Source organism: Nilaparvata lugens, chromosome 11 (assembly GCF_014356525.2).
Source record: "Nilaparvata lugens isolate BPH chromosome 11, ASM1435652v1, whole genome shotgun sequence".
NCBI classification, from domain to species: domain Eukaryota; kingdom Metazoa; phylum Arthropoda; class Insecta; order Hemiptera; family Delphacidae; genus Nilaparvata; species Nilaparvata lugens.
Window position 1 is genome coordinate 40828119 of NC_052514.1, and position 12414 is coordinate 40840532.

The following is a 12414-nucleotide window of genomic DNA, read 5'->3' on the forward strand; positions in this document are numbered from 1 at the left end:
TAGTTCTAATTTTTTAATATATTATTTGGGTACATAAGAGAAGTCCACAACCAATTTCTTCATGCAAAATTTCCTTGTGCCCTGATCTGAGATTAGGTAGAGCACTCTATCTCATATAGATTTCCAGGTACACCTGACAGGTACTGTCAGGTACCTGAAGGTGACACCTTCACAAGGTACTCCTTGTGAAAAAAACCCAATATTCAGCTTCAACCATCATCACCAACTACATAGTCATCACATTGATATTTTGCACAATGACATGAGCTCATAAGACTATGTTCTATGAGAATCACCAGTTGGATGCACTCCATTTCAGTATTTACTAGTGGTGAGGCACGCTTAAGGACACCTCAAGGATATTATATATGATAATATATATATATATAATATATATATATATATTCATATTGCATTCATTAATTAGTGAAGAATGACAGACTAATTTACATTTTTTTTAATTAGCTTAGCTTATATTCATCCTACAATGAAAGATGGAAAGAATATGGAATTCGTCGTACATCGCATATTACCTGGACCATCTATTGACAATCAACAAATATGAAAGCATTAAATTCATCTTTGAAGCACTGATTCAACCTATCTGTTTTTTTTTCAATTCAACACTCTACTGATAGATATTACTACCAATTGATTGAGAAGAATATGTTTTCAGAATAATAAATGCTGCATGACTATAAGCACATAGGAAGTCCTATAAAAAATTCAGCAAATAAAGTCAAGTGTGAGATAAATTGACTTTTTGGCGTTATGAAGTTCGCTGGGTAAGCTAGTAAAATGAATAAAATGATTAAAATAACTTAATCAATGAGATAACTTAAAATCTCTTCAAGTAGTGTAAAAATTTAATAGTGGTCGAATTATAATAGAAACTATGCAAAATATGCATTTGTATAAGAATATTATTACAACTGAATCCATTGAAAAACATAACGTGGTTTGCAGCAGTAATGAATTCAACCTACATTCTACTCCATAGATACATAACGAGTTCTGTTGCAGTATTCGTTTAGTAACTATAACGGCTTTTGCAGCTGTACGTGGGGTACACATGACGAGTTTTGCAGCAGTATCCAAACTTTAACGGCCATTTTCATATGTTTTGAACGTGTTCTGCAGCATTTAACAAGTGGGAATAGTTGTATATGAATCCAGAGAACAAAATGGCGGTCTTGACTCGAAATTGGAAATAATTGGAGATAACGAGTTTTGAAACTGGGCTACTCAATTTCTGTTGTTTTGAAATTCAGATTGTTGTATCACAGCTTTTTAAATTAGCCGCCATTTCAGGTTTGTATAAAAATATAAATCTGATCTCAGTCATAAAAGCAAATTTTTGAATCAAATTATGAAAAATATATTTTATCGATCAATTTGACATCAAATTATTGAGTTGGTTATTTTATTAAGGAAATGATAATTATTATTAGATTAAATATAATGGGATGAATTGAGTCACAGCTGTGTACAGTCAGTGGCAAAATGGAGAGGCTTGGCAACGTTTTTCTCCTATCATTCTTTACTGCCATTTAACGTAGACTTCACTATAGGGATCTTCCACCATAAATATTATTGAATCTGGGTACTAAAATATATTTACGGAGATCTTAAATTGTAGGGTGAGGGAGGAGCAAGGAGTCTATAGTATAAATTTTCTTTGTGAAGTGTTACAATTTTGAAAAGATAGAAATGTTTGGGCGATAAGGTATGATATAATATTTGTAAGCTACGTGGGTGTATTGATCAATATTATTAACATTAGGAATTCTGATAGTTATACATTTTAATGTTCTCAATTGTATTCGTTCAACTCTAGATGAAAGATAATTGGCTGCACTTCCCCATGATTCAATGCCATATCTAATTATTGGTTCCATCAAGGACTTATGAATCAGATATAAGCAGTCAGGGGTGACATTTTTATGCAAATAAAATACTTTTGCGTTAAGTGCTTGAAGTAGTTTTGAAATGTAGTCTATGTGAGGACAACATCTCAGGCTGCTATCGATTATAATGCCAAGGTAACGGGTACTATTCACTAAAGTTAGAGACGGACAGGTGCAGATATGAGAAGCATTAGCATGAAGGCAATGACAGTAGCGTCAATCAATAATCAATCTATTTTGAGATTGAATATTTTTTGATCAATATTGTATTCCTACATTGTTAAAAAACGATTGGACAACGTTGTGGAGGTAGAAAAAGGTTACTACTATCTGCTTTGTGGAATGATAGACAAGGAGAGCAACACCAATGATCAAATACTGCCATTATAACGTGGACCTCACTATAGTTATTAACCCAATTAATGCAAATGAATCAAATGTAGTGAATAATGTATCAAATTAATATAACTGTTGCTTACCGGGCAGCACTGGTCTCAGTCAATCCTCCCATTGTCTCGATAAGTGATCCTCTGGATCCGATCGTCAAGTCATATTCACCATTTCCAACTTGGCGTTTCTGTTCTTGGTCCGAATAATCGAAATACTTGAGGCTCAGAGGCCCCCATTGATATGGACCAACGATACGAGTAATATCATCATTTGTTCTTTTCACTTCGTAGACACTGGACGTGGAAAAAATGAGAATTGTTATGTAATTGACTCTCACATTCAACTATCTATTACCATATTTTCAACTGCATATTCAACGTTTTTAATTTCGTTCATAACACAAGCAGAAACAACCAAATTCCATATTTGGACACCTACTAGGACACGCCTCCAAACTCCCCCGCCTACTCTCTTCTGATTGGTCGACACTTCCAAGTGACTGTTTTCCGATTCGGCTACTAGATAACGCCAGGTGCTGCATTGAAATCATACATTTCTTCAGGTCAGAGGTTTCTAAACTTTGTTTGAATGTATAGCTGTTCTGCCTAGCTCCATATTTTCCTTAATTTAGTTTTAAAATCTATTTGATACTTCTAATGCTGATTCCTCGATATCTATTAAGCTGGGTTACACCAAAGTTATTTAAAAAAATGTTAATAACTTAATCCATAGATATTCCATTAGATTGAACGGAACTTGACAAACACATATGTTCATCATGTGTATGATAAGTTATGTTCAATCTAATAGAATCTATAAGGATTAAGTTATTAATTTTGGTGTAAACGTAGCTTTAAGATACTTAAACGAGGTGACAAAAGGAGAACTAAAAAAAGGTGGAGAGGAGACAAGCGCGTAAGAAACTTACAGATGCGAATTGAGTAGCTATATATACAACCGCATGAAAATAATCCAATGGAAATTGGAACAGATGAGTCCCCCCCTCACTCCTCGCATACAAAGATGTTACCAATTCGTCAGGTGTAGTATAACAATATTCATATCCACCAACTCAGTATAATTATTATTGAAAGTTGCAGGTTTCAAAGATAACATTACAACAGTAGTTCATTGGAGAGTTCTCCAACACAAGGATTAAGTCTCCAACACAGGGGGTCACTAGTAATAGTAATAAACACAAATAACGAAAAGTTGAAATACTCGCACTATTGGAATTATACACTTGCAAATGACACCTCTGAGAATTACAAATTGTATTTCCCAATAAAACCATAACTTACTTACCATAAGTTACATTATGTTACATAAGTTACATTATGTTACATAAGTTACCATAGATTACGTATGTTACTTGCCTAAACTGGACTTTAGGTGCTTCAAGGTCTCCAGATGAAAAATCTACTTTCCCATCTGAAATCAAATCAGATTCAAATTTATTTATTTCTTATTGTATGTAATTTTCAAATTATTTGTTCACGTAATGTGTTAAGGGCCCCATACACTAGGGAACTTGAATCAGCGAACTTGGTACTTGCGAACCAAGTTCCCCAGTGTATGTGGAAAATTGGTGAACCTCGAACCAAATTTGTGACGAATTTGGTCTTCAATCTGGATTAAAAACTTTGTTCGGTTAGTCCGCCAGGGCAATATATTCTATCTATATATATTCAATATATTTTCTTCCCACAGCAGCTGCAAACTTTGAAGCACTCATCTTTAGACCCCAAAAGACACTGAAGTAAAGAACGGTTGTTCGCTCTCCCCACTACAGTGTGTGGACAGATCCTACACGAACTTGGCTCGGGGAACCATGTTCGCCGATCCAAACTCTCTAGTGTATGAGGCCCTTTAATGTATAATGTAGTATCAATTATTGTTCATTCTTGGTTTAAAATTATCAATTATATTCTTTCTATTCGTAGAGGAAATATATTTTTCAGTGATTGAGAATGAATATTTTGTTAATCAATTTATGATAATAAATATTATTTAGTATAATGAATATTTCTACATTGTTGAAAATCTGGTGTGGTGCACTCATACGCATATTTCCTTGCCGTTATGAAAATTGATCACCTGACGCTAGTGTTCACGCGCATCTCAAGTCTACTATTCAAAGATCTGAGCCAACTGGTGACAGGACAATAACGCTGGAGACACAAGAAGTCTGCTATCCCTTGTAACGTTCAAAAATCCGAATGGATAAATAAAGATTCCTTTTGAAGAAATTTATAGGTCCAAGTGAAATAGTAGGCTAATATTGCCAAAGATGATAACGTTAAAGATTAGATAATATCAGGCATCCTGGCCAAATTGTACAACGCCGAATAGGAATGGAAATAATTTTTGCTACTGTATAATATTATATAAAATATTGAAAATTTGAGGTTAGGCATGAAACATCTATTGATCAGCGACCTAATGATTGACCGACTCGCACAACGTAGAATCTGACCAAACACCTTGGCAAAACTTATTGTGGCGAAACAGTATTCAACTTGAGGAACTAAACGTCCCACGTGGCTAATTATTGTAATATACAAAACAACTTATAATATGTAAAAAATTACTTTGCATGAAAAAAGCATATTAAAAAACCCCAACAAAAATAATTAAATGTATTAAGGAAGTAGGAGGTTACTAGGCGCATGGATACTGTAATAATTTGCATGCACCATTCAAATGTTAGCAATTGATAGGCGGCAATAGTGAGCCAATCCAAATATATTTGTATATATTTCTACAAATGATAAGAATTTGTAAATTATTATTGTGCAGTTTATGTTTTGGATATGGCCCAAGGCAAATAAAATATTAAAGATGTAACATAAGTAATAGTTTAATAGTTTGGTACGGTCTATTTGAGCCATGAATGACGGAGGAGCAGAATATTTAAATTTCATGTAAATTTGGAAATTGGAAGTGAAAATTGTAACTGAGAAAAGAGAACTTCGACACTTGCCTGCCAACCACCACCATGAGAGGTCACCAAAAATTATAGAGCGCAATACCTTACTGTACCTTTTAATAATTTAAAGTTAAATTGAATTACTAAATTTTCTCATAAGACTTTGTGATGCTAATGTAAAGCAAAGGTCATTTTTAAATAATTTTCTAACCCCTTGGGAGAGATGACTCCGGCTACAATAATCCAGGACCACCAGGAGTTTGGATCGACACCAGCAGCTCATAGAAAATTCCGGCACGTAAGTGAAAAATATTGAAATAGTGATAGGGCGCCCTCAGTGCTTCGAAATTAAATAAGAATCAAAGCTAGCTCGTCGAAAGGGTTTTTAATAAATTAAGAATTTGGTAAAAATACTTGCGCAAGTAAATATAGTATAAAAGGTATTTTATTAGATAGTAACGAATCAATCCATATATCAAATGATCCATCAATCAAAGAAGACTAAGATCTAGGCTGTTAATACATTATTTATATGATCATTAATTTCTACAATATAATTTGCGATAATTTAATGTAGCTCTGATTCACTAGATGAATTGATCTATCTATTCCGTCAGGTGCCGAATTCGCACCCTGAGATAAAATATATTTATTATAAAGAGGTCTATTGGAAACCATAGAATTTAATATATATATTTGGATTATTAGTTTATCAATTTATCATGCTGATTTAAGAAATTTATTTGAAATAGAATTGTCCAAGTCGACAAGTATCAGCAAGCTGATATCGAAGCTACATGCAAATAAATGCATATATGATCATAAAAATGAAAGCACATGGTAGCGTTTCGTGCTATAGAACTTAAAGAATAGTATTAGCCTGTGATATTTTATTGATTTCGATAATTGTTTTGTCCTATATTATATATTTCTGTCGCTCTCTATACTTTTGCTCTGATTTATTTTTTGAGATATTTGTTAATATATGTATCAAATTTTTTATGGTGTACGATTTATTTTTATTCCTCAATACTATAGGATAAGTTTTATATATATATATATATATATATATATATATATATATATATATTTTTTTTTATAAATTATCAGTATTATTGTGGAAGTTCATATCTGGGCCTATAAAGATTTTTATGAGACTATATCCTAGTAAAAACCACGACCAGATTTTTATAATTATTAAAATATTCTTATGCTCTACCGATTGATGCCAAGCAGGAGGCTAATCGTTATTTAACTATTAAAAATAACGTGACACTCTTCATAGTGAATGATTTAATAGAATAGTTGCCAACATTTTGCAATTGAATAATCATATTTTCTCGAACTCCGAGCTTATTTTCAATTTTAGGTGAAAATGTTACTGAACATTAATTGTAGAGATTTTCATGCTCAATCTTTTCCACTTGATTTGTTTAGATTGTATCTGAAGCCTGATGATTATGAATCTAAAATCAAACTTCGCATAGATGGGGCAGAGCTCCTGAAATTTTTACAGATATGGAACTTGTGGTAGTTGATAGAGCTTATCAATGACAGTTCTAGGTATAAATTTGATCAAAATCGTTGGAGCCGTTTTTGAGCAAATCGCGAAAAACCCTGTTCTTGAAAACATTTTAGCCGCCATCTTGAATTGCATTTGATCGAAATTTTTTGTGTCGGATCCTAATGCTATCTGCTTTGTGGAATGATAAACAAGAATAGCAACTCTAATGTTAATCAAATAATGTGGAACACACTATAAATACTCAACACTGCACTATAAATACTCAACCGCACGAGAATAGTCCTATGAAAATTGGAACAGATGAGTGCATTGTTGCCAAATAATCAACGCTGTTCACAGCTAAATGAGAATGAATTAACGTTCCTTGACGAATTGGCAATGTCTATGACTGCAGTGAGGTGAGGAGATACTCAGCCGTTCCAAATTCCATCAGAATATTTTCGTGCGGTGACTATAGTCAATGATGAAATCTTGATAAATCAATGGCACTCACCATAGCGTCCCACACTATAATCATATTCAGGGTCCAGGTATTTGATTTCAACTATTCTAACCGCCTTTTCATTGTTGGGTCTGGAGGTGAAAGCTACACTAATTGTGTCATAGGTCTGGATCGTTCGCACTGCAACCCGAATCTCAATCACATTCATAATTCTGATGAAATATTTCTTTATTGGCTCCTCTTTCTCCTGTTGAAAACCGTGTCACAAGTTATGATTGATGAGCGTTCGATGAGCGATTTCCGATGAGCAATTTTGGCGGTTGGCAGTCCACTGAGCGATCCGTTGTTCAGAATAGGCAAGCGCCTATGAATGGGAGAACTCGAGTGTCATTAATCATCAGGGACAGTGACGGAGGAAGGCCACAAGCGATAAATGGGTAGTGTCATGTTTATACTCGCAATACAATATATTGATGATGATGATTGAATCAGAACTTACCACCTCCCATAGAAAGGGATCAGTTGTTAAGCTATGGTCGAACAGGTTTCAGCTTCAAACAGTTCAAATTCATCTTCATTATAGCCTACATATAATATATTTCATCATCATCATCATCTTCACTTCAGGGATTAGGTTCATTAATCAACCTGTTCCGGTACCCATCTCTTTCTGAGCCTTCCTACATATCTTTTTCCTGTAGGTCTATAGTTTTGGACTACAATGGGCATTCTTCCAGTTGGCATTCTATCCAAATGACTGCACCAGTTGTGTCTATTTTGAATAATTCTTTCATGCAGAGGAGCATATATCAGTATTTCTGATTCTATCAACTCTAGTGCAGCCAAATACACTCCTTAGAAACCTCATTTCTGCAGCTTGAATTCGACTGTCCATTCTACGTGTGTGAATCCAATTCTCACTTCCATATAGGAAAGTCGGAACTGCAATGGTATTACAGAAAATATAACTTTATTCTGATTTCTTGTTTTGTTTCATTATATATTATGTTTTATAATATATTTATATATAAAAATTAACAATTTTTATCAAGAATTTCCAACAAGTTTCATCAATTACGGTATTGCTTTTCTTTAAGTGAATGAATAACACTACTGCAAATAGACAAGTATAAATTATCTCACATATATCAAGAAGATTTAAGATCAATTTACATCACATCTACAAGCAATCACAAATTTTTAGTTCATGCCAATCTTCAATATTGTTATAGTTAGTATATAAAAGCGAAATGGCTCCCATATTTCTACATAATAGATTCCATCAACAGAGCTCAAAATTTACATTTGAACTTGATGCGCTTAAATCCCAAAAATTGATAGTTAGAAAAACATTTCCTGAGATTTTTTTTCATTTTGATAAATTTAAAATACCCAAATCAAATGTTTTTACTATCACCAGTAATAATACCCGAATAGAGTTTTTGAACAGTTAGTATTGTTCATTGGATACAATATTCTTCAAGAAATGATTAATTTTTATGGGAGGTGGTGGGTACTGATACTGAATGAATCATCATCGATATTGTATTGCGAGTAGCCTATACACTTTCGCTTGTGGCCTTCTCCTGTCACTGTCCCTGAAGCCACTCACGACCTCTAATTCATAGCGTCTGCCTATCCTTATTCTTATTCTGAACCATGGATCGCTCAGTGGACTACTTTTTCCATGATTGTTGATCGCAAATCGCACATCGGACGACACCGTATGACATTGGTAGAAAAGTGAGTGAAATGACCCTACATCAATCAAATCAAATCGATAAAAATAATCACATAGTACCCTTTTGTTTTTTAAACTGTTTTATACAACACAAAAGCAATAAATTAGTATCGGCATGGAAGTTTCTTTCGGATTGGATATAAGTTACCATGATATGACAATTTTGTTATTTCCTTGAACTGAGGGGGCCAAGTCTCAACTTATTTTATTCAAATAAACACAAATCATCAATTAATCAAATTAAAACATACAGTACCTGGCCGCTTTGATTTCAGGTCATTTTTAAATAATATTTACCTAATTTGAAGAGAGGCAAAACACATGTAAGGAGGGGGGTGGAAGGGCAGAAAATTCTTTGCCATTCCCTCCCCCTTTCCCCTAGAATCATTTCCAACTTTTTGCATTATTGCAGATTGGAGGACGAATAATATCATATAATGATGATCAAATAGTAAAAAGGAAATTCGTATGGTTTTTGTTGGTGGGGAGTCTCTCATAGGAGGGTCCCACCTCGCCTGAATATACAGAGTGATTATAAAAGGACTTAACAAGCACATAAATATTTATTTAAATTACGTACAGGATTTGAAAAGGTGTCATTTTGTTACAAAACACTTCAAGTTTAAGGTGTGGGTGTTATTTTGGTTGGATGTGACAGCCGTTGGTAATGCGACATACATCCCACCGACAATCGATTTCTTGCCACACTCGTACCAGCATATCAGGCGCATTTAGTGCAACCGCAGCGATCCAAATGTGATCCGATTTCTAAGGTCATTAATATAGTCTGGCTTAACATAAACCTCATACATAGTGGCTTATTAACATAGTGGTATAGGCTTATCCTTAATGTAACCCCTGAGGAAGAAAGCCATCGTTGTTAAATCCGGTGAGCGAGGAGGCCATGCAATTGGCCCTGCATGGTAAATCCAGCAAAGTTGAAAGAAATTGTCTAGAAAATCCTGAACTTTTCCGTGGAAATGAGCTGGTGCACCGTCTTGCTGAAAATAAAAGGGCACCTGTTCATCTTGTTCAGCATGGTGCACCACCTCATTTCCATGGAGAAGTTTGGGATTTTCTAGACATTAGAGAATTAGCTGGTACGAGTGTGGCAAGAAATCGATTATCGGTGGGATGTATGTCTCATTACCAATGGCTGTCACATTGAACCAAAATAACATTCAAGCCTTAAAATTGAAGTGTTTTGTGACAAAATGACACCTTTCTCAATTCTGTAAGTAGTTTCAATGAATATTTATGTGCTTTCACTCTATATATTGTAAGCACGCCCGCTTTGTAATGTCTATATACTGAACTATTAACACTCTTGTTTGTGTTGTAGGTGTGGAGAAATGTCCACTGCAGAAAAGGGAGAATTGAAGGTACCTTGGACATTCAGGCTGGTCATAAGGGCATATCTGATTGCCGATAATATTATTCTATACAAAATCCCCACTGAATGCAAAGTCCTTCTACATGAGAGAGGTCGAAGTGCTTGGTGAGAGAATAATAATTTCACAGTAATTATACTCATTCTTATTTCTAATTTATACATTCATCTTGTGAAAGATTTATTTTATATTCATTCGTATAATGTCGGGAGTGGTAGCCTATTGATACCTGGAGACCAAAATCTATAAAGTTGGAGTTTAGAACATAGGAATTTTTAGTTTTCCCAAATATCTATTACAATATTTTTCGAGCGACCACAGACAGCAATAGCGAGTAGCCTTAACTTGAAAATTAGCTGGTGCAGCGTCATGCTGAACAAGATGATCAAGTGTCCTTTTACTTTTAGCATGATGGTGCACCAGCTCATTTCCATGAAGAATTTCGGGATTTTCTAGACAATATATTGCTTTCAACTTCGCTGGATTCACTATGCATGGCCAATTGCAAGGCCACCTCGCTCACCGGATTTTTTCCTGTGAGGTTTCATTGGCTTATGTTCCGCCTCTACAAGACAATCTTAATGACCTCCGAAGTCGGATCATTCAGATCGCTGCGGTTACACAAGTTACGCCTGATATGCTGGTACGAGCAGTGTGGCAAGTAATCGATTCAATCAATCAATCAATCAATCAATCAATTTTATTGGAAAATAATTTTTTACAATGTTGGGTCCTGCTAAACCCATGGGTTTTTCAGCAGGTGCCATATCAAAACAAAATTTTCACAACTTTAAATTAAAATAAAGTACAAATAAAATAAAATTAGGCTATTTGTCGTGAATACAAGAAATGAAAAAAAAGGAATTACAATAATAATGAGAAAATAAAAAAGAACATAATAATCAGAAGTAAGAGTAATAGAGTTAATAAATAACATTATTATAAGCATGATAAATAAGGAGTTAATTAAGAACTAAAAGGAATAGAAGAAGGAATAAAGTAGGAAGTATTTTATACAATATTAATATTACTAAATTATTAGTCGTTCAGGCTGGCGGCAGTGACTTTACAACATATATATAATAATTTAAAACCAGCGGAATAGGCTATTTGAAAGATGTAACAGAAAATTCATCGTACGCAGGCCTATTAGAAATTATTATTCAAATAATGATAATAAATATTTATTGTTTATTTCAGAATTTAGAGTACTATTATCACTGTGTTTTATTGTCATTTCGATTTCACTGGGTTGAAATCAAGTTGGGATTGTTTATTACATAGATCATTACATCCGTTTTTGAGTAGTCTCTTATGTTTGCGGGTAGTTTGTTGAAAAGGAAAGGTATTATGTAGAGCAGAGATCTTTCTCCATAAATATTATTGAACCGGGGATTTTTGGTATATTATTGGTGACCTGAAATTGTAATAGGCAGGAGGAGCTAGAAGTCTATAGTAGAAATTATTTTTGAAAAATACTATTATTTTGAAGGTGTAAAAATTTCTTGGTGTCAGAGTTTGATAAAAAATTTGTAGGGTTTGAAGGTTGTTCAAATTTAAGTTTAGATGGGGTGTTCTAGACGAAATAACTTTTAGGATCCTCAACTGTATTTTCTCTACTCTCAAAAATAAGTAATTTGCAGCACAGCCCCATGATTGAACTCCATATCGTATAATGGATTCTACTAACGACTTATAAATTAAATACAGGCAATCAACAGTGATGTTTCTATGTAAATAAAATATTTTAGCGCTTAATGCCTGGAGTTTCTTGGATATATTGTCAATTTGAGAATGCCATCTCATGCTACAATCTATCATTATTCCAAGGTAACGTGTATCACTGACCAAAGACAGAGATGGACAACTACAGTTTTCAAAAGAGTTAGTGAAGAGGCACTTACAGTTGTGAACAACTTATCTGTGGGATGTATGTTGCATTACCAACGGCTGTCACATTCAACTAAAATAACACCCACATCTCAAACTTGAAATGTTTTGTAACAAAATGACACCTTTCTCAATCCTGTGTGTAATTTGAATAAATATTTATGTGCTTTCAAAGTTGTAAAGTCCTTTTATAATCACT

General features: G+C 34.0%; 1 protein-coding gene across 1 annotated transcript in view; it reads right to left on the bottom strand.

Annotated features, from left to right (window-relative positions):
• Positions 1–12414, bottom strand: part of LOC111049326 — a gene marked incomplete in the record, with an annotated part of 290512 nt that overhangs the window by 42135 nt on the left and 235963 nt on the right. Inside the window, 3 exon segments of the mRNA XM_039438440.1 lie at positions 2387–2590; positions 3674–3728; positions 7245–7440. Of these exon segments, the coding sequence (XP_039294374.1) occupies positions 2387–2590; positions 3674–3728; positions 7245–7440 (455 nt within the window).